The sequence below is a fragment of the Hippocampus zosterae genome, chromosome 8 (genome assembly GCF_025434085.1).
Source record: "Hippocampus zosterae strain Florida chromosome 8, ASM2543408v3, whole genome shotgun sequence".
Taxonomy (NCBI): domain Eukaryota; kingdom Metazoa; phylum Chordata; class Actinopteri; order Syngnathiformes; family Syngnathidae; genus Hippocampus; species Hippocampus zosterae.
Genome location: NC_067458.1, coordinates 25379732 through 25406949, shown reverse-complemented (window position 1 = coordinate 25406949; position 27218 = coordinate 25379732). Strand labels below are relative to the sequence as shown.

General features: G+C 49.9%; 1 protein-coding gene and 2 long non-coding RNA genes across 5 annotated transcripts in view; 1 reads left to right on the top strand and 2 right to left on the bottom strand.

Annotated features, from left to right (window-relative positions):
• The window catches only part of gmds (GDP-mannose 4,6-dehydratase), a 54947-nt gene that overhangs the window by 7145 nt on the left and 20584 nt on the right, over positions 1-27218 (top strand). Inside the window, exons 5-7 of the mRNA XM_052073609.1 lie at positions 6583-6775; positions 7704-7808; positions 16293-16420. Coding sequence (XP_051929569.1) covers positions 6583-6775; positions 7704-7808; positions 16293-16420 — 426 coding nt within the window. The remainder of the gene's footprint in view (positions 1-6582; positions 6776-7703; positions 7809-16292; positions 16421-27218) is intronic.
• LOC127605845 (uncharacterized) overlaps positions 13991-27218 on the bottom strand; it is a 96984-nt gene continuing 83756 nt past the window's right edge. The window contains exon 2 of the long non-coding RNA XR_007963673.1: positions 13991-14099. This is a non-coding gene — a long non-coding RNA (uncharacterized LOC127605845). The remainder of the gene's footprint in view (positions 14100-27218) is intronic.
• LOC127605843 (uncharacterized) overlaps positions 14854-27218 on the bottom strand; it is a 95728-nt gene continuing 83363 nt past the window's right edge. For all 3 annotated transcript variants that reach the window (XR_007963669.1, XR_007963671.1, XR_007963670.1), the window contains exon 2: positions 14854-14962. This is a non-coding gene — a long non-coding RNA (uncharacterized LOC127605843). The remainder of the gene's footprint in view (positions 14963-27218) is intronic.

The following is a 27218-nucleotide window of genomic DNA, read 5'->3' as shown; positions in this document are numbered from 1 at the left end:
GAAAGACGGGGAAAGAAAAGACTTCTTAAAAGCCCTCAGCCGTCTCCAACAGTGCCGTGATATTTTTCAGGTTGACCTCCTGATGCCTAAATGAGCATTAATTTGACCACACAACTCATTCCTATGAAGATACATTCAAAGTCAGAAAACGTGCTCAGCTCGGCCTGAAAATGCATTTAAAGCAATAAAAACTCAAATTGAGTGCCACGCCTAAACCAAAGGATTTATGCACACATTTCAACATGTATTTAGTTTGCAGATGACCTCCTGTAAGCCTAAATGAGCATTAATTTGACCACACAACTCATTCCTATGAAGATGCATTCAAAGTCAGAAAACGTGCTCAGCTCGGCCTGAAAATGCATTTAAAGCAATAAAAACTCAAATTGAGTGTCACGCCTAAACCAAAGGACTTATGCACACACTTCAACATGTATTTTTGTTCGGGATGACCATATTTTTATTTTTTTGCCCCCATTCAGGATTTCCGATTTGCTTTGCATATCGATCACATTCAAATGTTTCAATATCCATCCATCCAACCATCCATTTTCCGAACCGCTTGATCCTCACTAGGGTCGCGGGGGTTGCTGGAGCCTATCCCAGCCGTCTTCGGGCAGTAGGCTGGGGACACCCTGAATCAGTTGCCAGCCAATCGCAGGGCACACAGAAATGAACAACCATTCGCACCCACACTCACACCGAGGGACAATTTAGAGCGCCCAATCAGCCTGCCATGCATGTTTTTGGAATGTGGGAGGAAACCGGAGCACCCGGAGAAAACCCACGCAGGCCCGGGGAGAACGTGCAAACTCCGCACAGGGAGGCCGGAGCTGGAATCGAGCCCGGTACCTCTGCACTGTGAAGCCGACGTGCTAACCACTGGACTACCGGGCCGCCCGTTTCAATATCCAATAAAGTGGAAAAACTGGTTGTTCCACCCTTGGGGCCCGAGAACTAAAATCAAAACGTTGCGTCTGCAGAGTCTTTAGGAGCCCTTAGGAGCCCGCTCTCTCCTTTGCGGGATCCTTTTAACTCGGCCAACATGGAAGGTTTTAGAGCATGAACATATAAGGTCAGACCCCGCAGTATCTCAATGAGATTTAAATCCGGATTTGGGCTCGGTCACTCCAAAACCTCCGAGCAATCCCTTTTATCAAAAAGGTTAGGACAGCCTGACTTGCCGACAGATGTTGAAAATGAACTTTTAGCTTAAGAATAGGCCCGCTTGTGCCAAGTGAAACATGTCTGCACTTTCCCGATTGAGAGTCGAGGAATGTATCGCGGTTGCCCTTTGTGGGTCACAATTGTTGCTCCATTCGTGAGTCGTATTTTTTTTTTTTTTTTAAGTCAACGCGTCAGCGCCGGACTGAGACGCGCATGTCCTTGAAGAGCGAGAGTGCGGAGGCTTCGGTCAGCAAATCGAGACAATGCATTGTGTCGCTTGCCAAAATCAACCCCCCCCCCCCCCACCACCTCCCCGTTTTAAAAGTCCAAATCAACTGCTGAAATGGAGTTTCACCAATAGGTGGCAGCATTCAGCCATCGCGGCCGACTCCCTCGGGATCTGAGATTAGCAAATCCAATCAAGCCTCTGGGTCTGGAAAGGTCTTTTATTTTTCAAGTGATTGAAAAACAAAGACAACACCCCCCCCCCCCCCCAAAAAAAAAAACAATAATAATAATACTACTTAGTGCATTACTGAATGAAAACTGGCAAATTGAGTATTTCAAACCTTTTTAAAAGCATTCAGATTTTTTTTTTTGTGTCTTTTAAATGTCGGAACATGCCCGGAATGCGCGCGTCTCTTTGGTTTCGTTGTTCGCCGCGGCAAGCGAGCGCGTTGCACAAGCGGGGAGCCGCGCTCTCCCTCACAAAAAGCGTCGCCTTGGCCGTGCCCCGCGATTGAGCCGAGCGTCTCTTTGGAACGGCTCCAAGAGTTGTCATTGCGGTATGCCGTTTGCGTACAAGTGTTAACTGTTGTTTGCGGTTGCCACAGACACAATGGGGGTGGGGGGGGGGGGGTAGCGCTCCTTTTCTTTGTTGACAACCCGCTGTCAGAATCCCGAGATGATACGCGTGATGCGCTGGGGGTGTCAGCAGAAGTCCAAAGAATTGCGCTTGAAACAGGCGGCCAAGAAAAAGTTGGAAGCCAACGTCGGAGCTTGTTAAGTCAGGTTGGCTGTTGCATGTACACGATTGGCAATTGTTGCCTTAAATCTCAAAAGTGACAGTCTGTCGTCTTTCTCGTCCATTTTTTTTTTTTTTCCTCTTCGGGGACATAAATAAAACGCACTCGCATGCGAATTGACGTGTGTGTGTGTGTGTGTGTGTAAAGTATGTTCTGCGGAGCAAACAGCTGGGCAGCCAGAGGTTGCACTTGCGGTTGAACCAGGTTGCTTTTGGATCGTGGGATAGTGTGGGTCAGCTGAAGTTCTTCCTTCATGTTTCTCTCCCCCCCCCCCCCCCCAACCCCCCAGGCTGATCACGATCTGTCAACTCAATTGCTGATTTTTTGTCGCAGCACCCGTTGATGCACTTTTTTTTCATATTTCTTTTGGTAGCAGCGTTTGGAGCTACTGCAAACCTTTGGCGCCTTTGTAGTTGTGAATATATTCTTTATATATATATATATTGTACACCAGGTGTCAAACTCCAGGCCCGGGGGCCAGATTTGGCCCGCGACATCATTTTATTTGGCCCGCAAAAGCAAATCATAGATGTGACCGCCCATGATAAAAAAAAAAAAATAATGAAAATTCTCATATGTAATAAATAAGAGACGTATTGTAAGCATTTTTTTTTTGCGACCAAACCCGTCGTTACAGAAACTTGAAACAATAGTTTAAAAAAAAAATCTTTTGGGATGTAAATGAACAGTCAATGCTTTGGAGAGACGCTGGGAACTGCGCCACGACTCCAGCGCCTGGTGTGGCCCCCGCCGTGGAGCCGCACCTCAAGGCCTGGCTCCTGAGGTGTTAGGCAAGGGAACGAATAAAGGATATCTTATCTTATCTTATCTTAAATCCTGATCCAATGTTTTTAATCGTCATCAACAACAAGGGTCCGCGAGCCACGTTTTGTCTGATCCTTCACCTCTGACCCGTGTCAGTCACGGGGGCGACCCTGCCAGATACCTTATCTCTGAGGATCATTGGAACGCGGGATTGGGTATGCCAGTGATTCTATGAACTCGTTCACTCCCAAAGACGTTTTTGAACGTCTTTTCAGACTTGGTCCAGGATTGTCCGGTACTGAATGAGTTAAAAACACAATTTGAAGCTTTTCTTGGGCCACATGATTTGTGCGGCTGCGTCTGGCGGTGGTGTTGCTTATCGTCTGGCGCTGCGGCCATGTGCAGTCGCACCTGCAGAGGTGGCGGCGTTTGCCGAAGCCGACTGTTCTTTCAGGACCATGTAAGCGGTGTACGCTCGGGGTGCGTCGGCGCATAGTTGTGAGCTGAGGTTGGTCGCCATGTCGGCGGCTTCCTGCGCTCACAATGACAACATTCATCAATAGCAAAATGCAGACTGGGAAATGCTTGGGGTTAGTTGCCCGCGGTGGTGTGTGAGGAAGGGCAATGGGGGTAGAAAATGGGTGCGCTGGTCAGCCGACGGGTGGGGAAGACGATGCCAAGCGGCTTCTGCGATCCGACTCGATGCTGGGGACTGATTCCAAACACAAGCATGATCCCCAATGTCTTGTATCTTCCCAAATTCATCTTTCCCCCCACAATTGAGACAATTTCAGCTTTCCCAGACATCCCTAGTTGCTTCTATTGAACAGACGTCGTATTTTGAAACGAGGTTCCGCCTTACCCGCTACAGGTGAGGTCAGCCAAGTGAAGCTTTTAAGATAAGATAAGATAAGATATCCTTTATTCGTCCCACACTGGACGAATAAAGGATTTTTGGAATCGTCTCGGCGGTTCGATTCAGTGAAGTCTTAGTTGAACACGTATGTCGACTCTGCTCCAGCATTCATTACATGCGTGTGTAGATACGTGGCGCGGCAGGTGAAAAAAAAAAAAAAAATAGGTGCGCGTGCACATATAAGATCGCGATGTTTAAGTATCCCCATTCCAACAAGATGAGACTGGAGGAGAGAGAGTCTCTGTCAGCATGTCATTTTTTTTTTTTTTTTTTTTTTTACAGAGGTGTGTTGTTGTTTGTGTATCTGCGTGCAGCAACAGTAGCTTAGGCTACAGCGTGCCGTTTGTAAAAACAGCTATTTAGATGAAGCCCTCAAATGAATGCGTTAAATTTAGTTGGTGTATGACATCCAATTCATAGCGAACATGATAAATAAAAAAAAATATTATCACGATGTTCCCGAGAGCCAATGATGGATATCGGCATGCCTATTGAGAACATCGTCGTTTATAAACTGCATTTTGTGTTTACACCTCTGCACTGTGAGGCGGATGTGTTGAGCGCTCGACCGGCCGTGCCGACAACTGAAAGACACATTACGACCAAAATTAAAAAAAAAAAAACTGGGGCACAGCAGTCGCCTCCCGATAGAGAAGTTGGTGGTTCAATACCCGGCCAAAGTGTCCCTTGAGCAAAATACTGAACCCGTCATCAGTACCTTTTCATTCATTCATCTTCCGAGCCGCTTGATCCTCACTAGGGTGGCGGGGGGGGGTGCTGGAGCCTATCCCAGCTGTCTCCGGGCAGTAGGCGGGGGGACACCCTGAATCGGTTGCCAGCCAATCGCAGGGCACACAGAAACGAACAACCATTCGCGCTCACACTCACACCTAGGGACAATTTAGAGTGTTCAATCAGCCTGCCACGCATGTTTTTGGAATGTGGGAGGAAACCGGAGCACCCGGAGAAAACCCACGCAGGCCCGGGGAGAACATGCAAACTCCACACAGGGAGGCCGGAGCTGGAATCGAACCCGGTGCCTCTGCACTGTGAAGCCGACGTGCTAACCACTAGCATACCGGGCCGCCGTCATCAGTACCTAAATGAGGAAAAATAGTAAGGGGTGCAAAGTTTTTTTTTTTCATGCTGCGGCACTCTTATTTCAAAGTCGTTTACAACTGTTACACTGAGCTGGACAGAAATTCACCCCGATCAAATGTGTGTGTGAGAGAGCGCGAGAGAGTTTGCGAGTGGTACCGGTACAGAGAGGCCCAGTGCTGGTCGTTGCCCTAAATAAGGCCTCTTTATTTGTCCGCGTGTGCACAGCTGATGGAGAAGCACTCAAGGGCCAACGCGTTTCCTTGCAATTGCCCCCCCCCCACCCCCCACCCTTGCCAGGTGTGGTGACCACTAACCAGGAAGGATTTGAACTTGTCATGCGCCAACTCTCGGGCCGCCTGTGTGGGCGCCTCCATTTCCAGTTTCGGCTCAATTTGCCTCCCTCTCGTTTTGCCTTCCTGTCTGGAAACGGGCATTCTGGGAGGAGAACATTTGGGATCGGGGCCAATGGACTCCCGGAACGCGTTTGGGGATTTGTGAGTGATCGTTCCAGACAAATGTGAAGTGGAAGGGGGCCCCCGGACCGTTGCGGGTTTTCAGTTCAGCCGACTCGTGGAACCGCTTTCATCAAACTATCGCTATCCAAGCGTTTCATGATTCCGTCTCATCCCTTGACCGGCAAAAACCTTTCGGCAAAAAAAGGCTTCCGTCAACCTACTGCGCATGTTTTGGAAATATGAGTGGGAGCTGGCTTACCAGGGGAAAACCCCAGCAAAGGCGGAAAACACGAAAAGCCCACACGGGAATGTCCAAACCGAGATTTCAACCTACGACTGTTCATTGTGAGGCAGATCCAAGTAAAGTCTCGCTGATTTGTTCAACATTCCCGTTTAGTTTTTGAGTGTTTGTCAGAAACCGCATGTTTTTAAATGCCGTGACGGTTCACTGGAGCACTTCGTAGCAGGGTGTGAAACGGTACGAGGAAAATCTGCATCTCCAAATTTGACACAATGGTTGGAGTGGAACCAGATCTTGCCCCAAGTGGAGGAATTGAAGTATCTAGGGGTCTTGTTCACGTGCGAGCGTCGGGTGGATCGGTCTTGCATCTGCTGCGATGCGGACTTGGTATCGGTCCGTCACGGTGAAGAAGGAGCCGAGCTCTCGATTTCCCGCTCGATTTCCCGCTCGAGCCGTGTTCCTGCCCACACCTGTGATCACCAGCTGCGGGTCTTGGCCGAAAGAACCAAATCCCGGACTCGAGCGGCCGAAGTAAGGGTGTCTGGGCGCTCCCTTAGAGATAAGGTGGGAAGGTGGGTCATCCGGGAGGGGCTCAGAGTCGAACCGTTTCTCCTCCATGTTGAGAGGAGCCAGATGATGTGGCTCGGGCATTTGACGCCTCCCTGCTGAGGTGTTCCGGGCATGCCCCATCGGCAGGAGGCCCCCAGGGAACGACCCAGGGCACGCTGGAGAAACTATGCCGACCAGCTGGGCTAGGGAACGCCTTCCCGTGAAGGGGCTGGGGAGAGGGAAATCTGGGCGTCTCTGCTAAAGCCGTTGCCCCCCCCCAAAATAAATGATTTTTAGTTTTTTTTTGGGGGTAGGTTTATTCATTTCTTTTTGTAATGAGCCACGTTTTTGTCTTTTCCTCAGATCTCCTTTGAATTGGCCGAGTACACGGCTAATGTGGACGGCGTGGGAACGCTTCGTCTTTTGGACGCGATCAAGACGTGCGGCTTGACCAACAGCGTCAAGTTTTACCAGGCCTCCACCAGCGAGTTGTACGGCAAAGTCCAGGAAATCCCGCAGACGGAGACCACGCCCTTCTACCCTCGTTCGCCTTACGGTAAACGCGCTCGTAGCGCCGACGTCGAGTCCCGCGGTGGTGTTTACAAAAAAAATTTTTTTTAAGTAATCCGCTCATTGACATCGGCCATGTTCATGTTCAGAGATTCGTTGCGCGGGCCACTTATTTGCTCTCCACACAACCTGAGGCGAAATGTCTTCCGTTGGACTTGAGTGGCTCTCGCCGAAACAAAGACGCCTTTATACTCGCGCGGCTCAGCGCTCATTTTGCGGCACGTAAGATGCACGCGCAGGCAATACACGTGTGCAAGCGATCCGGTTTCATTTTCTCCGTCGGGTAAATGCCCCGCTCGCTGACATCCCCCCCCCACTCTGTCAACACCCGAACCGAGGGTTCATGGGGGGGAGGTCGGCACATCCGATCATGAGGCCTGCTCGGCAATGAATTCATCATCACAAGCGTGATGACATGGCCATGGAGACCTCTCTTCGCTTGCAGCGTAACCGGCGGGCGGTGCGGTGTCCAAATGGAGCCCGTTTTTTGGTTCGTGCGCTGATAGGATTTGAAATTGAAATTGAATTTGAAAAGATTAGACGCGGTGGCCATCCAGGTCGTAAAATCATTTCGAATGGATCCAAGAAGTCGTATTCACACCCAGTCTCGAAGCCTGTTGATTAGGATTTTGGGAAGCGGACAGCGTTCGTGATCCTTGGGAGAGTTACATGAGAAGGCTGCTCTTCTTTGGTGGTGGTGGTGGTGGGGGGGGGGCGTTTTGAATCATGTGGACTGGCAAAGTCCATTGAGACTTTTGGTCTACTTTGGTCAGCGTCCGGATTTTTAAAAAAACAGTTTACCGTATCTGGTTTTGTAATTAAATAGCGAAAATGAATGACATAAGAGACAATCCCAAAAATAATGGTTGGCCTTCCCCCCCCACCCCCCCTCGCCCCCCCCGTGACTCATAAAGGTGCCGCCAAATTGTACGCCTACTGGATTGTGGTGAACTTCAGAGAGGCGTACAACATGTTTGCCGTCAACGGGATCCTCTTCAACCACGAGAGTCCAAGGAGAGGTAAAGAGCGCATTTTTAAAAATTAAACCGCATCTTTTGTCTCATCCGACAAGCGGCGTATGAAAATCATTTGGATCAATCGGTTTGATTGCCTTTTTTGGCAAGTGGTTTTACTCCAGTTTTATTTGTTGCATGAAGGAACTCGGGAGCACCAGGATCCTACTCCTCTATCTGTGCTTATTATCCTCTCCCTACCTGAAAAATTATTAAAAATTTTTTTTTGGACTAAGACTAATGCTTGGGTGGACAGGGTGTAAACCGGGGGTGTCCAAACTTCTTCATCTCCACAGCTTTTTGTGGAAAGTGTGTAGGCAAATAGTTTTTAGGGTGACCAACAGCCAGACTAGATCCGCCTCTGCAGCCGAATCCCATCTCCACATTCATTCATTCATTCATCTTCCGAGCCGCTTGATCCTCACTAGGGTCGCGGGGGGTGCCGGAGCCTATCCCAGCTGTCTTCGGGCAGTAGGCGGGGGACACCCCGAATCGGTTGCCAGCCAATCGCAGGGCACACAGAGACGAACAACCATTCGCACTCACACTCACACATAGGGACAATTTAGAGTGTTCAATCAGCCTGCCATGCATGTTTTTGGAATGTGGGAGGAAACCGGAGCACCCGGAGAAAACCCACGCAGGCCCGGGGAGAACATGCAAACTCCACACAGGGAGGCCGGAGCTGGAATCGAACCCGGTACCTCTGCACTGTTAAGCCGATGTGCTAACCACTGGACTACCGGGCCGCCTATCTCCACATTCAAAACCACAAAAAGACAAAACTGTCGTCGGAAGGTGACCATTTTTCAAACAGTTACTGGCTAAGCCTCTGACCTGGGTCGGGTTCGTTGTCGGGGGGGCCTTCGTCTGGGTTTTTTGAAATCACAAACACCTGAGCGGTTGACCCGGCCGCACCGCTTACGATGGAAGTCATGTGGTATTCATCTCGGGTCACGCCGGCGTGTCAATCAGGTTAAACCGGTGCCTGCAACCCTTCGGGGCATCGCGCACATATTAAAAATGTCACCGCGACCTCTCTTTTGTTTATGCGTGTGTCTGTTTTTCGAGATGTATCATCAGATAGTCAGAACCCAGACTGGCCAATTTTCATATGAAACCATTCATGAGATTTATAGTGAATAACGCACCAATTGAAATGACGTTGGTATGTTACACGCAATCATCCTTCAAATGCAAAATATTTCAGTTCCATTGTTTGTCACTACGACCAGTCAAATGTGCCAGATTTTGCGAGAGAAAAGGAGCATCTGGCGATTGTGCGCTCCCGGGGCGAAAGTGGTAGGAGTGTCGTTGGCAACCATTTTTTCTCACTGATGAATGCGTGAACTTGAGTAACCACACCCAGTTGGGCGACAGCGCTACCATTAACGCCACTGCTCGGCGATAATGTGCGAAAACATGAAATCCAAGAGAATATCCATCTTGACGATAGTCCCCTCCAAATGCGTTGTTGATGTAAATGGAAAATGAAGTGGGCCCCGGGACGGAGCCTTGGGGCACCGTTTTGGTCACATCCAGAACAGAAGACCAGAACACACTCTGCATACTTTCATCCAGCTCGACTCGTGTGTCGGACCAGTCCGTCAACAAATCTTCATGGACTCCGTCCAATTCTCCAGCTAGCGACCAGTTCCCATCCCCCAAGCATGAAAGGAGCGTTTTGGTGTCCTTGTTTCGTTTTTGTCGCATCTTTAAAGTCAAACCTCGTCTTTCTCAAGAGCATCTCTGAAAGAGTCATCATGCTTTGGTCACATCTCGGCCGGATGATTGTAACACGCTTGACTTTGGAGTCGGCCGATCCTCCATCGAGCGTCTCCAGTCGGTCCAGAATGCTGCCGCTCGCCTCTCGACTGGTACTCGTAAGAGGGAGCACATCACTCCCGTTCACTGGCTACCTCATAGAGTTCTTTTTGAGGTCCTATGATTTGTTTTCAAATCTTTCAATGCCCCCCCCCCCCCCCCCACCTTGGCTCTCTGAGTCTGCGGACCAGACACAATTAGAGCTCCCAAAAACTAAAGCGGCTGTTTTTCCTCGGTGTAAGCTTGAGTTAACCCAAGTGACGGCCCTGTCCACTATTCAACCCCCCCCCCCCCCCCCTTCGGATGACGTTTTTCCTCGCCTCACTCCTTTTCCCGTTTCTGGGTGTGCCTTGACACCGCGCTAGTGAAACGGCGCACACATGCTCTCTTTTTTGGCAGCCAAGTTTCAGATATCTGCAAGGATTGCGCAATGCCGCTGATAGCAACTGACAGGATATCATTTTGATGAACGGGATATTTGAGAAATATCGCTATGCCCCGGAAAACAACTTTTCAGGCAAAAGAGGGCCACACCAAGGGTCCACATCATCCTGAAACCCACCAGGAGACGTGTTCCTCATTCTCAAAATATTTTTACGTTACATTACAGTTTGCAGGTTACAAATGCTAAAGCTAGCGCAGGTCTTCTGCTCTTCTCGGAGCAAAACGCTGCCTGTTCAGACAAGCGCATGATGAAAATGAGCTCAGCTAGGAAATATCTGAAAAGTACTTGGACTGAGCTGCGTGCTCATCTTCAATTTGTGAAACGCGTCAGCGATTGACTACAACTTCGCCTTTGCGCCGTACTTACTTGGGGGCGAGTTTTGAAAAACTAATCCCACGTTTCAAGATGGGGAAAAGTACTGACCTTGGAAACGCCGACCTTAATTCCAATGAGCCCACTGCATTTCCTCAAAATGTAGAAATAGTCAAACAAGGGTGTAAAGCGAGGCACCCCTGTGGAGCGCATCTCCCTTGTCGATAATTGGAAGAAATGTTGTGGACACAAGAAGTTGACGGCCATAGTAGAAGCCAAGTTTCTCCCTGAGCTTTGGTGTCTGAATCTGAGATGTGTGCTTTGAAAGGGAAGGTTCTTGGTCCAGAAGAAAACCCAGACCCTGCGTATATTTAGAGACCAGCTCCGTTGGACTCACTTGTGGAGTTACAATGGTTCCCTTGTAACTCACTCGCATTTGAGTAGACCAGGGGCTTCGTGTTTTCTGTGTTTGAAACGCATTTCAGATGTGACTGGACAACACTAAAAGAAGCTTGGAAGAACTCAAAAGCCGCAGTGGGTGTGGATGAACAGTCATGGTGTCATCGGCATAGTAGTGACAAAATGCGTTGGGCGCGTGAGCACACAAACTGTTGATGTAAATGGAAAATGAAGTGGGTCCCGGGACGGAGCCTTGGGGCACCGCTTTGGTCACATCCAAAGAACACAAGACCAGAACACACTCTGCGTACTTTCATCCAGCTCGACTCGTCTGTCGGACCAGTCGGTCAACAGATCTTCATGGAACTCAAAAGCCGGAGTGGGTGTGGATGAACAGTCATGGTGTCATCGGCATAGTAGTGACAAAATGCGTTGGGGGCGTGAGCACACAAACTGTTGATGTAAATGGAAAATGAAGTGGGTCCCGGGACGGAGCCTTGGGGCACCGCTTTGGTCACATCCAGAACAGAAGACCAGAACACACTCTGCGTACTTTCATCCAGCTCGACTCGTCTGTCGGACCAGTTGGTCAACGATCTTCATGGAACTCAAAAGCCGGAGTGGGTGTGGATGAACAGTCATGGTGTCATCGGCATAGTAGTGACAAAATGCGTTGGGGGCGTGAGCACACAAACTTGATGTAAATGGAAAATAAAGTGGGTCCCGGGACGGAGCCTTGGGGCACCCCTTTGGTCACATCCAGAACACAAGACCAGAACACACTCTGCGTACTTTCATCCAGCTCGACTCGTGTGTCGGACCAGTCGGTCAACAAATCTTCATGGAACTCAAAAGCCGGAGTGGGTGTGGATGAACAGTCATGGTGTCATCGGCATAGTAGTGACAAAATACGTTGGGCGCGTGAGCACACAAACTGTTGATGTAAATGGAAAATGAAGTGGGTCCCGGGACGGAGCCTTGGGGCACCGCTTTGGTCACATCCAGAACAGAAGACCAGAACACACTCTGCGTACTTTCATCCAGCTCGACTCGTGTGTCGGACCAGTCGGTCAACAAATCTTCATGGACTCCGTCCAATTCTCCAGCTAGCGACGAGTTCCCATCCCCAAGCATGAAGGAGCGTTTTGGTGTCCTTGTTTCGGATTGATGGTCACGTTTTCCCCACCCTCTTTAGCCTCGCTTCAGACCAGCTGTGCCAGTCAAGCCAATATGTTGCGTTTTTCCTGTCACTTCTCTTGCCAAACAAATCCCAAAAGCGCTGGAGAAATGACATGGAAGAACAAGAAAACACGCGTGTCAGTTTCTGGCAGAGGTTTCGCTGTCTGCTCAGATTTCATGGCCTATGGAATTATGGCGTTTTCTGCCAGCTGGAGGCCAGGTGAAATGGCCACCCCCTGCCCCTGTTTGAGCTCCAACCCTGCAATAAGCGGACTTTTTCCCCCCGCGGCAGGCCTCATCCTGGCTGTCCCGAGTGCTGCTGCCAGTAAAGGAAACGCATTAACAGAGCAGGCTTTGTCCCCCCCCCCACCGGGCAGGCCGGTCGTATATTCAGTTGAAGCTCTGCTCCATGCCGCGCTGATTAGACAAAGGAGGGAGGAGAGCAATCGGGGAGCGTAGGTGCGAGCTTCATAAGGAGAACCCCCGGGGTGTGTCGACGTAAGGCCCCGACGAGACCCTGGTTGCAGCCGTTGCAGTTCAACGCCCAAACCAAAATAGTGTCTTGATTTATGAGTTGAATCTGTCCCTGACCACATTTGCAACTGAAAATAATCATATCATCTTTCCTCACCGAATTAAACGAAAATGCCATTAATCCATTCCAGCGGCGCAAAAAAAAACCCCACCACATGAAAACAAACAAAAAACCCCCAAAACAAACCCATTTGTTTTACTAACACAGCAAAGACAGTCATAACACTTTAAAATGTAGAAAGAACACAGTTTGTGCATCACCATTTCTTGCTGCAGCTCGATTGACGTTCGGGTGGGTTTACCTTGGCCACCAGGGGGCAGTATATTAAATACACAACAAAGGAGATTTTTTTTTACAACTGTCTGTGGCGGCCCGGTAGTCCAGTGGTTAGCACGTCGGCTTCACAGTGCAGAGGTACCGGGTTCGATTCGGCCTCCCTGTGTGGAGTTTGCATGTTCTCCCCGGGCCTGCGTGGGTTTTCTCCGGGTGCTCCGGTTTCCTCCCACATTCCAAAAATATGCATGGCAGGCTGATTGAACACTCTAAATTGTCCCTAGGTGTGAGTGTGAGCGTGGATGGTTGTTCGTCTCTGTGTGCCCTGCGATTGGCTGGCAACCGATTCAGGGTGTCCCCCGCCTACTGCCCGGAGACAGCTGGGATCGGCTCCAGCACCCCCCGCGACCCTAGTGAGGATCAAGCGGTACGGAAGATGAATGAATGAATGAATGTCTGTCTCCATGCGCTAGTACAAGGAGTAGTTTTTCGCAGAAAGTATCATGATTATTTTACCCGTCTACTTATGGTGCTACACCGTTTGTGTTCAAATGTATTTTGCTTCAAGGGTTGTGTAATTGCCACCTGTTTCATTTGCCCATCTATGGCGTTTTGCATGGTGTATTGGCACGCAGTTGATGGAAAAATCACCAGTTTTGGGCATTTTGTTAAATTCACAACGTGTCTTTGTTTTATGTTCAAACTCCAACTGGCAGCTTAAAGCGACTAGTGTGTATCCAATTGTCCACTGTCTGCTGCTCGTCAGTTGAGCCGCCCGCCATTCAAGCGCTTGTAACTCCAATTTTTGCTCACCAAAAGAAGACACAATCTCTCTATCTTGAAAAACTGGTCAGGCCACTTGTAAGTCAAAATGCCAGCGGCAATGACTTTTCCAAGTTGTTGTGCCTGTATTTGTATTAGATTATTTAGCGTTGACAAACTACGTACAGCCATTCAACACATTCAATTAACAGCTCGCAGCCCATATTTATTTATGGAGGCCTTCAAGAGAATATGCATTCATTCATCTTCCGAGCCGCTTGATCCTCACTAGGGTCGCGGGGGGTGCTGGAGCCTATCCCAGCTGTCTTCGGGCAGTAGGCGGGGGACACCCTGAATCGGTTGCCAGCCAATCGCAGGGCACACAGAAACGAACAACCACACACACTCACACTCACACCTAGGGACAATTTAGAGTGTTCAATCAGCCTGCCACGCATGTTTTTGGAATGTGGGAGGAAACCGGAGCACCCGGGGAAAACCCACGCAGGCCCGGGGAGAACATGCAAACTCCACACAGGGAGGCCGGAGCTGGAATCGAACCCGGTACCTCTGCACTGTGAAGCCGACGTGATAACCACTGGACTACCGGGCCGCCCAGAGAATATGCAATGAAATCAAATTGAACTGGCAGCTCTGCAGTTTTATGATCTTGTAATCTTTCGTTTCTGCCTCTCAGCCAGCAAAAGCTTCTTTGGGTGTCTTGAAAAGCGCAATGCAAGTACACGTCGGCATCACAGTGAAGAGGTCGTGGGTTCGATTCAGGCTCCGGCCTTCTTGTATGGAGTTTGCATGTTCTCCCCCTGTGACTGCGTGGGTTTTCTCCGGGTATTCCGATTTCCACCCGTATTCCGAAAACGTGCACCGCACTCTAAATTGTCCCTTGGCATGACTGCGAGCGTGAATGGTCGTTTGTTATTGTGTGCCCTGCGAATGGATGGCAACCAGTTCAGGGTCTCTCATGGCCACTACCCGAAAGTCACCAGGGCTAGCTAGGCCCTGGCACGCCCTTGTGAGGATAAGTGAATTAGAAAATGGATGGATGGATGGATAGTTCATTCAGAGAGCAATAATACAAATTCCCGTGGAAAGTCAGTCACTTTTGCATTATTTTACAATACAATACATTCATTCATTCATCTTCCAAGCCGCTTGATCCTCACTAGGGTCGCGGGGGGTGCTGGAGCCTATCCCAGCTGTCTTCGGGCAGTAGGCGGGGGACACCCTGAATCGGTTGCCAGCCAATCGCAGGGCACATAGAAACGAACAACAATTTAGAGTGTTCAATCAGCCTGCCACGCATGTTTTTGGAACGTGGGAGGAAACCGGAGCACCCGGGGAAAACCCACGCAGGCCCGGGGAGAACATGCAAACTCCACACAGGGAGGCCGGAGCTGGAATCGAACCCGGTACCTCTGCACTGTGAAGCCCACGTGCTAACCACTGGACTACCGGGCCGCCCCAATACAATACAATACAATACAATACAATACAATACAATACAATACAATACATGCTGATTTATATATAGCGCTTTCACAACAGCGGTAGCTGTTTTTTGATATTTATGGCACATCTCCGTTCCTATTCCCTTATGGAGTACTCTGACGATTGTTGACGAAGTTTCCGTTCAAATCAATGCTGCTTTTCACGCACGCACACCTGACGTCAAATATCCGAATTGGTGTTTATCACTCCTTACGTGTTGAGAGGCTAGCTATGTGTTCAAGCACCAGCACGCTATATACCACAACGTATGTCTGGGTCTGTTTCGTCTCAGCTCGCAGTGCCTGTCAGTATTTTATGAAATAACGACTACAAATTTGGTGCATTGCTACGATCGCCTTGATGGGATTTTCCCCGAGTCTTAAATTAGAGGCGCTGCTCCTTGTCAGGGCAACAGTAATGCAATGTCGAGACAGAGCTGCGTTATTATGGCGCAGCTGGAAAAAAAAAGAACAACAAACGGACATTTGCCAGGGGTTCAGGGTGATGGGGGGGTTGATTGATATGGCTTTATATATTTATAGAATGAAAAGAGCACTCTTTGATGCGAGATGTGAAGTTTGAAAACGCTCGTAAATCATCCTCGCACATATCACGACGGACGAGCGAAGAGCCAGCTCGAATCAGGGATTCCGAGCGAGATGCCGCATTAGTCGAGCTGACGCCATAATAGCGGGTTTGCGTTTCCAACTCAAAAGTGCTTTATTTTGCTTGGACAAGTGCAACTTGTATGAGCGGGATCTCCGCAGCATCTTTCCCCCCCCCGAACAGTTTTTGAACAGGCAACGTGATACCAGGACCGGGTGTTCCGCCAAAAGTTCCAGAACTCTTGAAAGCCCGCTAACGGCAAATCAATAACGAGCCCATTTTGCGGATATGAATATGAACACCGCCCGTTTCTGATGTCGTGGAGCTCGGGTCCATGTGACGTCGCGGAAATTGACGCTGCAGTTGCAGAAAACTCGGGTGTGAGCCTCCTGTTGAGTTTTTTTTGTTTTTTGTTTTTTGGGTGACCTCCCTGGTGTTTTTGTAACTAATAAACTCTGATTTGCCTTGGCGTATCGGCCAGATTTGACACCAAGACTCGAAATGACAGAAGAAAATGATAGAGTGGAGCTAAGCTGCACTGGCTCCAATATAAAGTGGAAACAAATTGACTTTACTTGGGCTGGTTATTTTGATTTAAACACTTAACACATAAACACTTATATCATACATATATGTTTTTTTTTTTCAGGGTCCAATTTTGTGACACGGAAGATCAGCCGCTCTGTGGCCAAGATTCACTTGGGCCAGCTGGAGAGCTTCAGTCTGGGCAACCTGGATTCCAAGAGGGATTGGGGCCATGCCCGCGACTATGTGAAGGTACAACACAAGACCAGAAAAAGACCCACAAATGCGTAAAACGTAAAAGTCGAGTGCCAAATTGACACGCAAACAGCGCAAACATTCACCATAGTCGGTTCGACCAATGTCCTCAAGAAGAATTAGACGAAGCAATTGTGTGCAACACCAGCGGTAACCTCCAGAGGGCAGTAGTGGCGCTAACGCCATCGGTTTGTGGAAAACATCATAAATAATAATAATAATAATTCATTTTATTTATAAGCGCCTTTCAAGACACCCAAGGACACTTTACAATAACAAAAAACAAACGCAATCCACCCAAGAACAAGACTGAAAGGAAGGCCAGGCAGATATTTGTCCAGCAGTCACGGAGCTTCCACAAGTCTTATGAACCGATCAGCCAAATATTGATCGTGATTGATGTGATGGCAAAGGCAAATTTTCAGAGCGATTCCCATACGAGCATTCGCTCCTCCGATACTGATGCCAAGCGCCGATACCGCAAGTAATTGTGATTTATAAAATGTAAACCGGCGCAGTGACACATAGTTGTGAACAAAGTCTTTCTGGCGCATGTGACGAGTCGCCGATTTTTTAATTTTTTTTTTCCAACAGCCGCAGCGTCGCAGCAACTCCCGCTGATTCGATTTTTTTTTCCCTTAAGTATCGGCGGATGGCATCGGCATCCATTTTGTTCCAAGGGCCACTGTCGCGAAGTGAATAGGAAAGTTTTGGTGGAAACGGGGCTCAACTCTGTCCGCATAACGCCGGACGCTTTTCCCAGATCATTTGCGAGTTCAATGTGCGTCCCCGTTTGAAGCCTCTTGTGATTTTTTTTCTGCCAAAAGAAAACTCGAGATGGCAAAAGGGGAGAGCGGCTGCGGCGCAACACCGCCTGCTGTGAGGCCGTGGACTCCGCCCCCCCTCCCCCCAATCCTCCCCCCGAAAAAAGAGCCACGTTAAGGGAACGCCGCGTCCCGCGGATGAGGACACAAGCGCCGTGTTTTTCCTTCAGGTCGCGGTGCCAGCGGCAAGCCGAGATGAAACGCAGGAACAGGGGGGTCACCGCATCCCGGAACAGGCGCCGCTGACTCTTTTGAAAATGTCTGTTTGCCCACGTCGGTGCGCGCGTCGGGAAACATTCCTGGTAGCAGCCAAAGCATGCGATCGGTTACGGCGGAGGAGATGAAAGGCTCGACGGGCCGCCGTGTCCGACGGAAAAGCCCCCCCCCGACGGCGCACGCTGTTGTTCTAAGGAGTTGATGGTGGCATAGGTAGCGGGGGGAACATTCTTTTGAGACGCGAGCCCAATTGAGGAGGTTCAAATGCAGATCAGAGCGTCGGGTCATGGCGGTCAAGTGCTCAAAGGATCAAATGCATCAATGTCCGTGACTCTTTTAAAAAAAATTTTTTTTTTTTTGCCGCCGCGCAGTTACAACGCCGCACGCGCCCATTTTCGGATTTGATTGGTGGAGAGTACAGTCGGAACTTAATTGTGCTTTACAATAATACTCAACCATAACCAGCCTTGACGGCAGGATTTTTTTTTTTTTTTTGACGCTTTTCTGAAATTGTGATTCGAAAACGCGGTTGCCCCCGGTGACGCCTCTGGCATCTGATTGGCCGATGTATGTTGGCCGTTTCTTAAGCGCTCATTTTCAGATTTGATTGCCAGAGAGTAGAGTCGACGCTTAATTGTGCTTTACAATAATACTCAACCATAACCAGCCTTGCCGGCAGGATCTTTTTTTTTTGTCGAGCATTTCTGAATGCCAGCCGACGGCAATACTTTCACTTCGAACTGCCTTTGAAATCGAGTTTCCTTACCCTGAACTCGAATCCCGCCTAGCGTTGTTAGCGTTGCTAGCTCGGGCACCTTTTTGGCAAATTCTTTCAGCCGAATGCCGTTTGCCTCGCGCATCTGTCTGGAATCGTCCGTTGCCTTGCTTCCATCACCACGTTTGAGATGTTTTGTACCGAGCGTACTCATGAAGGTGAAAAGCGAACGCCATCTGCATTGAAACGATGGCTAAAATGTTGCTACGTCACATCTGCGCGAGTCTGCTCAAGGAGCTAGCCAAGAGTTGAGTTGCTGTTGAATGGGGCTTTTTTATTTTCTTTTTTTTCCCCCCCCCCAAGCCTTTGCGCTCTAATTGACGGGCTACCGTTACCTTCCCGTCCAAACCGCTCCGGATTGCCGCATCAATGCGTGCGTCTGATGCTAGTCCGGCGGAGCCCGACTTGAGACGCTGCAGGTTTCCTGTGGGGAATTGCCAACATTCCAGCTCTGGTAAATCAGGCACCTCCACGGCTTCATGTCTCGGGCTTGCGGGAAGACAAACAGAAGCCCGGGGGGGGGGGGGGGGGGGGTACTGAGGTTAACTGAGGTGGAGGTGGAAGAGCCCCCCCACAGCCCCCCCCCCCCCCCAAAAAAGGTGGGCGAAGCATCTGTTGCGCTCTGCAGGCAATCAAAGGCCGCAACTGTCATCGAGCCCCCCCCCCCGGCTTTGCTTTCAGTGTCGGCACTAAGTTGCCGTGGCGAATGCAAACAAGCGGCAGTTTGTAAACAGAAGCATGTGTGTCTGCTTTTGGGCTGACAACTGCTTTTCCTCCTCCTCATCGTTCTCGTTCTCCTCACCCCCCCAACCCGAGACCGGGAAATTGCTCCTAATTGGCCGCGGGTAGATTGCGGGCGGCGGGAGGGGGGCGTGCTGTGTTTCTGCTTTAATGATGTCTGAAGGCGCGCGGCTGGCTGGGCGTCATCTCAGCCGTGTATCGGGTATCTGCGGCGCGCCGGCGACTCTCCTTCAAGCCCTCGATTTTGTACGATTTGCCGTAAAGTAAGTCGAGCCGATTTATTTGGCGACGTTCTCGGAGAAGACTGACTCAAGTGAAATACCCGAATATTTAGAAGGTTACCATTTTTGTTGGCTGCAGCTTTCCGATCCAGTTGAAGGGACGTACGATTTTCAACGAGACGGCCAGCAACTCTGACGTACGATGACGATTTCCATGTGTAAAAAAATGAACGTGTAATACCGCGCCTCGCCACCGGAAGTTCAACAACGTACGAGTCCATCGGTAGCGTTGCTAAGCAACGGAGGGGCGTCATTCCACAGCGTCTTTTTGACTTTGTCATTTTCATTCGCCAACTGCCTAACCCGAGCGCTTGAATATCCAGGCGTGAAGTCATGGCGGGATGCCCCCCCCCCACCCCCTCAATTTTGCTGTTGTAGACTGCAAATTTCCCCAGTGTGGGACATATAAAGGTTATCTTATCTTTGTACCTGCACGAGGGTCATCCGTATCAAATAGACTGACTTTTTTTTTTTTTAGGGTGGGGGGGGGCACAATGTTTTTTTTTTTTTTTTTTAAACATAGAATGTCTCTCGTACCCCAGCAAAGTTCTACCTACTGTCTGGCTCCTGTTGTTATCCGGTTTGCAAATATCCCCCCCCCACCCCCCCCCCCCCCCCCCACGAGGCGTGAAGTCATGGCGGGATGCCCTTTATGATTTAAGATGCCCCCCCACACCCCCAATTTTGCTGTTGTAGACTGCAAATTTCCCCAGTGTGGGACAAATAAAGGTTATCTTATCTTTGTACTTGCACGAGGGTCATCCGTATCAAATAGACTGACCTATTTTATTTTTTTTAGGGTGGGGGGGACAATGTTTTTTTGGGGGGGGTTGTTTTGTTTTTAATTTTTTTAGTTTTTTTTAAACATAGAATGTACTGAATCTACTGTCTGGCTCCTGTTGTTGTCCGGTTTGCAAACATCTCCACCCCCCCACACCCCCCTCCCCCTTGATGTCCAAGAGGCAGTTTTTGCTTTTGTGCCCTGACGAAAGCTGGCATTGTTCTGACTGTTCTCACAGATTGCGAAACTGCTGCCAGATGAGTTGCGGTTGACCCGTGGACGTTGTGAAAGCCCGTCTCCTTCTGCTTTTTTTATTTTTTATTTTTTTTTTAAATTCGCGTATTTATTTAAAGCTGATGATTACCAGTTAGATGCAGGCGTATACGCGGGTGCACGCGCGGGTGGTTGCCCCTTTTTGCGGTGTGATAACTGTCACAATTCTTGGCATTGTGTTGATGCCATTTGGCCACGGCGTCGCCCCACCGGTGTCATTTTTCACCATCTTTATTTTTGTTCTTTTTAAAAAAAAATTTAACACCTGTGTTTGTCGAAACGGGAGACTTTTTTTTTTTTTTTGAAACCGGTTCAAACTTCAACCCGTTGCCGTGGGATATTTTCACTGCACGTACGATGAAATGAACTGAATCGGTAACAAAAACTCCCGTTCCATTTCGAAGCCGTATGGTCTCGGATGTTTCCTTCTTTCTGTTTTTTTTATTTTTGGGGGGGGGGAGGGGGTCTTTTGCTTTCATATAAAAGTAGTGGCTCTGCCGCTGTGCCTTCGTTGGTGATTTGCAGTCTGAACGGCGGCGTTTGCAAACATCTTGAAATGGATTTTTCAGGTTCCTGATTTATTGGCAAGAGTCTGAACAACTTGAAAGCAAATCTTGACCGCATGTAAACCTAGTCACTGGTTATGCAACTTAAAGTTCCAACTTTCAGCAGGGTTGAGCGGGGGGTGGGGGGGGGTCATATCTCCCACCTGGGTGAGTGGGGAGAGGGGGGGCGACTTGGACAATGATGAATCGGGCTGATCTCCAGAGAGGGCAACAGCTGGCGGACAGTCTCGGCACCCCGCTGTGCCGTTCGAGGCAGCCCGCCCTACTGCGGATGAAGTTGAAAGAAAGAACCCGCTACGGGCTCCGGCTCAAAACGCGGCAGCGCAAACTCCGATCGGTTTTACGCTATGCTCGGAGCCTCACGAAAAACACGACATTCGGCCTACGCGGTTCCATTTACATTTTGTGCATTTTGTGAGGAAGTGAGGTGAGCGGTCGGCGGCCCGGTAGTCCAGTGGTTAGCACGTGGGCTTCACAGTGCAGAGGTACCGGGTTCGATTCCAGCTCCGGCCTCCCTGTGTGGAGTTTGCACGTTCTCCCCGGGCCTGCGTGGGTTTTCTCCGGGTGCTCCGGTTTCCTCCCACATTCCAAAAACATGCATGGCAGGCTGATTGAACACTCTAAATTGTCCCGAGATGTGAATATGAGCGCGGATGGTTGTTCATCTCTGTGTGCCCTGCGATTGGCTGGCAACTGGTTCAGGGTGTCCCCAGCCTACTGCCCGAAGACGGCTGGGATAGGCTCCAGCACCCCCCGCGACCCTCGTGAGGATCAAGCGGTACGGAAAATGAATGAATGAATGAATGAGGTGAGCGGTTCTGTCGGACGGTCTTGCAGTCTGGACTGATGACCATTGGGGATGGGCTGTCTGCTGTAGCGTAGAGGGGTGGGGGTGGGGGGGTCATCCTGTTGAAACCGTCTGCGCAGTCTGGCCAATTTTGGGACTTGGAATGTGTGCGACCTCCTCTTCCTCCTTCACACTCCCTCCGTGCACACACTCTCTCTGCGCGTCCGTGACTCCGTCAGACGGTCAAGCAGCTCGTGGGAACCTTCTCCGTCCAGACTGCCGAGTGTCAACGTGGAGGCAAATATCAAAAAGGGGTCACGGCACTTTGGGAGCGTTCTCACAACATCCCGTCCTCGCTCGTCGAGATAAAGACCGTGCGATATTGCTTATCTGATTTTTTTTTTTTTTTTTTTTTTTTTTTGGAATCATCATAAGCTGTGTGTGGATCCCCCGTCAGTGGTAGCAGAGATTTTTTTTTTTTTTGCCACTTGCAGTCTTCTCATGGCTTTCTGTGTTTGTTTTCGTTGCCAAAGCGCTTCTTCACGTGCCATCTTGTGCCTTTTACATATCGAGTGCAATGCGTGGGCACCGAATCCCACACACACACTCAATCACAGTGACTGCAGACTTCCCTTGACAGCTGCTATAAAAAGCGACGGTCGTTAAAAACAGAAGACCTGTCATTATGTGTGTTTTCTTTTGGGGGGGGTTGTTTTTTTGTTTTTTGTTTTTTTTTTTTAAACAAAGAAGAGCAGACCCACAGCAAGAGCAAGTGACCCTCCGAACGTGTTCCGCAGGGGATCTGGGCCCCCAAACACTGCAAATCGGGCCCGCCGCATAACAAGCGACCAAACAGGACGGAACTGGAGAGTCTCAAACAAATTACAGTCCGCGACTCACACCGGGGCACACTTGGCCACCGAGCTTGGCGCTCATTTGCTGCGCCAGACTTTTCTGGCCTCCAAGACTCGTGTTCAACACGCGTGACGACATTGTCAAATCGTAGCCTGTTTACAAACTCGAAAGGAAGAAAGCGATAAAGGAATGCGGCTATTTCGGCTGCATGTCACCTTGGAGTCAGACAGTCCTCCATGAAGCGCCTCCAGTTGGTCCAAAACGCTGCCGCTCGCCTCTTGACCGCCACTCGTAAAATGAAAACAAATGGTAGATGTACTTTTTTTGTGGGGGGGGGCGGGGGGTGGTTGTTCAACAGCAGAGGTCGGTAGAAAATCGCTGATACAAGCACTTTTAGAAACCGAGTCATGTTGAAGAGCACCTTGCACAGACGATAAAGATCAGATCAAGACAATTAAGAGATAACAAACACTTGATGAACATCTGCGGACTCTAATTTCCATCCATCCATCCATTTTCCGAACCGCTTGATCCTCACTAGGGTCGCGGGGGGCGCTGGAGCCTATCCCAGCCGTCTTCGGGCAGTAGGCGGGGGACACCCTGAACCGGTTACCAGCCAATCACACAAAACTGCGAGTGTTCCATTAACCTGCCATGCATGTTTTTTGGGGATGTGGGAAGAAACTGGAATACCCGGAGAAAAGCCACAGGGCACACAGAAACGAACAACCATTCGCACTCACACTCACACCTAGGGACAATTTAGAGTGTTCAATCAGCCTGCCACGCATGTTTTTGGAATGTGGGAGGAAACCGGAGCACCCGGAGAAAACCCACGCAAGCCTGGGGAGAACATGCAAACTCCACACAGGGAGGCCGAAGCTGGAATCGAACCCGGTACCTCTGCACTGTGAAGCCCACGTGCTAACCACTGGACTACCGGGCCGCCCGACTCTAATTTCATCTTTTAAAAATATCCGGATGGACCTTGGCGAGGGCTTTCAAGATCTGAAAATTCTTCAAGGCAGAAATATGCAGCCCTCGTGCACCACATGCCACCGCCCATGAGAACTCTCCGTATGTGTGTGTGTGTGTTTGTGTGTGTGTGTGTGAGGGCATGGACCTTTGCCATCGCACTCTTGCGTTCCAGGTTAATTACCGCTGCCAACGCAGGTGCGGAAAGCCAGTCGCCCCTCCCTACATCAGCCCGGTCGGACCTGCTGTCCGGTACACAGCGGCCTGTGTTTTCCTGTTTGGACGGCAGGAAATCGGCTCAGCGCGCGCGTGTGTGCATGTGCGTTCACATGGAAGAGTGCCTCATTGTCTCAAAGTTTATGTGGAGTTACTAAATGCGTGAGTGAGTTTCTGATGCAAAATGTGCGTGTGTGTGTGTGTGTGTGTGTGTGTGTGTGTGTGTGTGTGTGTGTGTGTGTGTGCGTGCACGCATTTTGCGAGTGTGTGTTTGTCTTTGGGCATGAGCAAATCCAGACCACACCCTTTGAAGTCGGCTGTGTAGCGCGTTGAGGTTTGGGCACGGGCGCACTCGGCTCCGCCAGTGGTTGGCAAGAAACCTTATAGCCCACATCAGTCAGACTTGCCATTCATGCATTATTCATATCGAATGTGGAGGGGGGGCGGGGGGGGGGGTCGTCACACATAGTCCTAAACCTACATGTTGTTATCCTTACGCTGCAGGTTTTGCTCCTACTTGCCCGAACCCTCCCGTCTTGGAAAATCCTCGAGTGGTTGGTGTTACTGTAATGGGGGGCTGGGGGGGGGCAAGTTTCGGGCAACGCGCGTAACGACTATTCAGATCTGCTTGACCGAACATGATCCTCCTTTGCATTTTCACACGGCATTTAGCGATCTCCCGCTAGCACCATTGGTTTGACAAGCGGCTCTCTGGCGTTGTGGAATCTGAAATGTGTTTTTTGTTTTTTGTCCCCCCCCCCCCCCCCCCCCCCAATGTTTTCAATGTAGCAAACCATTTAAAATAGCAGACAATGGCCAAACGGGCGCTTCGCACAACCGTGCGACATTCCCGCCGCGCCGCAACCGGCGGCTCGACCGCTCGCGGTGCACTTGTCCGTCAGGCGCGTCCGCCCGGGTGGCGTCTGTCCTCGTCCCGGCCGAGCCTCGGCGCTCTCCGTCCCGCAGGCCACGACTCCCTACCGAGTTGGCGTTTGAAAATAATCTTGCGTGCGGCGTTGCATTTTTGCTGCCGCGTAAATCGCAAATAGAAGCGTCTTCATTGTGTTTTCAGCGGCCGATGCCCGCGTCACTTCCTTCAGATTTGTCCCACAGTCGGCCAGCTTGTTTGGAAGTCGAGAAAGGCTCTCCGTTAGGTGGCTACACCCCCCCACCCCCCGCCCCCCCCCCGCCCCCCCCCCCCCCAGTTGTGTGCTGAGCTTCGGACTGGAGTTAAGCAACGCTGTTGTCCACATTAGTTTCAGAAATCAGCGTTGAATTCACTCATCTGCAGAATCCGTAGACCACGGTGTCCAAACTACGTGCCGGGGGCAATTTGCGGTCTCTTTTCAGCGGCCCGCAGCATGACACAAAAAAAAACAAATAAATAAATCAACGCAATAATTGACGGCGGCGCGGTGTTTGACTGGTTAGCATGTTGGCCTCAAAAGTGATACAGATGCAGGGTTCGATTCTGGGCTTCTGTGGCTTTTCTCCGGGTACTCCAGTTTCTTCCCACATCCCCAAAAAACATGCATGGCAGGTTAATGGAACACTCGCAGTTTTCCCGAGGTTTGCGATTGTGAGGGTGAGCGATCGTTGGTCTACGTGTGCTCTGCGATTGGCTGGCAACCGCTTCAGAATGGAGAGCTGGATCTGGTCTGTGAGAGAGAGAGAGGGGGCTCTTGGACACCCCAAAAACCATTTCCCGTTACACCTTGAACAGGAAGCTGATGAACTAGACAATGCAAAGAATATCGACTTGCTTTCTTGACAGACTCGAGCCAGTTTCGAAAAGAGTTTTAAAGTGGCCCTTTCATCCTTCCGTTTATGAATTATTTTTTTTTTCTGTATGCAGCCCTCAAACGAAAAACTTTAGGCGCCGCGCGTTTGTGTCGGTACTGTGAATAGTGGATTGGCCTCCATCGATCTTGCTTTTGTTTTTACTTAGCCTCCGTAATTGTATTTCCACTGGCTCCGCATGGGAAATCTCGGAATCGTTCATGTTCATCTCTTTTGGTCTTGCCACCCCAATTTCTGCCGTTCACCTCAAGCCGCAAAGGCCAGAAGGGGAAAAGGTTGAACTTGACAGTATGGGCAGCGGTGAACGATGGAAAGGGGGCGGGGGGGTCGCCGTGTCTGTGAGAAGTATTGCTGCAGTCCACTCCCACTAGAGGACCGTGCGTGCGTGCGCTGCGCTTTGCTTTGCATGTTTTTTTTTTTTTGGTGTTTATTTTAACTGTACAGGCTTCACTTTTTCACCTCAACTCGTACAAGAAACCGTACGAGTTGAGTTTAAAAAAAAAAGCGCATGGCTCTAATTCGTAAAAGGAAAAGCTGTTCTTTGACTTTTTGATCAGCAACTGTAACCACGGTAACCAACGTGGCAGGAAATGTTTGAATAGAGAAAATGACTTGGATGTTGGCTCCGAACGTTGTTACACGCCGAGAAAAGTTTTTGTTGAATTGACTCCATTTTCATTCGATTTTTTTTTTCTTTCAAGAAAGCGTAACTTTAAGTTGTGTGTCAAATAGTGACATCCAGGCCAATCTGCTTGCCCGCTGAGCTCATATGTATCGATGACAGCGGATCTCCTTTTTTTTTTTTTTTGTTCCCAGCGTGCTGAAATGTGAAGAATTCTTTTCTTCTTCCAATCCTTTGTTTACATCAGGCCAAGTCAATCGTGGCTGACCTTTGGTCATTTCCGTTTTAGCGACTCCACGTTCTGACCATCTGCTTGCAAATAGAAGGACTTCCAAACATGTTCCCGTTGAAGATTTTCCCCTCAACTGTTTACTTTTCCGCTTTGAACAAATGTCGCCACTCGAGAGCCACCATAACCCGACGAACGGATAAATGATGTTCTCTCGCTTCTCTCGAGTGGTTCTTGAATGGCGATGGCGTGAGTGAGCAACTCATTTCTTGCCCATCTTGAATGTCGTCTGGGTCTGGAATAAATCATCTCTTCATCCCTCATTTCATGATCATGGCGGTCAAGTCGCCCCCCCCCCCAAACCCTCCCTGCTTTGACCTTCCGCCTCTGACCCGACCTCCCTGTTGGCCACCGCGCACGGTTCTCTGCACCTCGCCCGACATCTGGTTCTGCTCGCCCATCCAATACCCGAAGGCCACAGGAAATCGCTGGAGAGTTTGAAGGGCCTGTTACCTTGGGGGTGGAATTAACAGGTGCGCCGGCGCTTCTTTCAACTCACCCCCCCCCTCCACCCCCCATGACGGCTGGATAATGGAAATGACCAAAACGGGACGAGTTGGGGTGATGGCGTTTTTCTCTGAACGCACGCGATTTTCTTCGATTACATTCGTCTGTTGAGAGTTTAACTCGAAAGGTGCTCTTAAGTTATCTCGAAGGTTCAAAGGTTCGGGTCAAATGTTTTGCGTTGCGACCCTGAATGCGAGTTCAGCATCTGGGGAAGGGACATGCTAAAAGTCTGGGAGTGCAACTCAATGAGTGGCTTCCTGCCGAGAAGAATGTGGTGCCGTCTATCT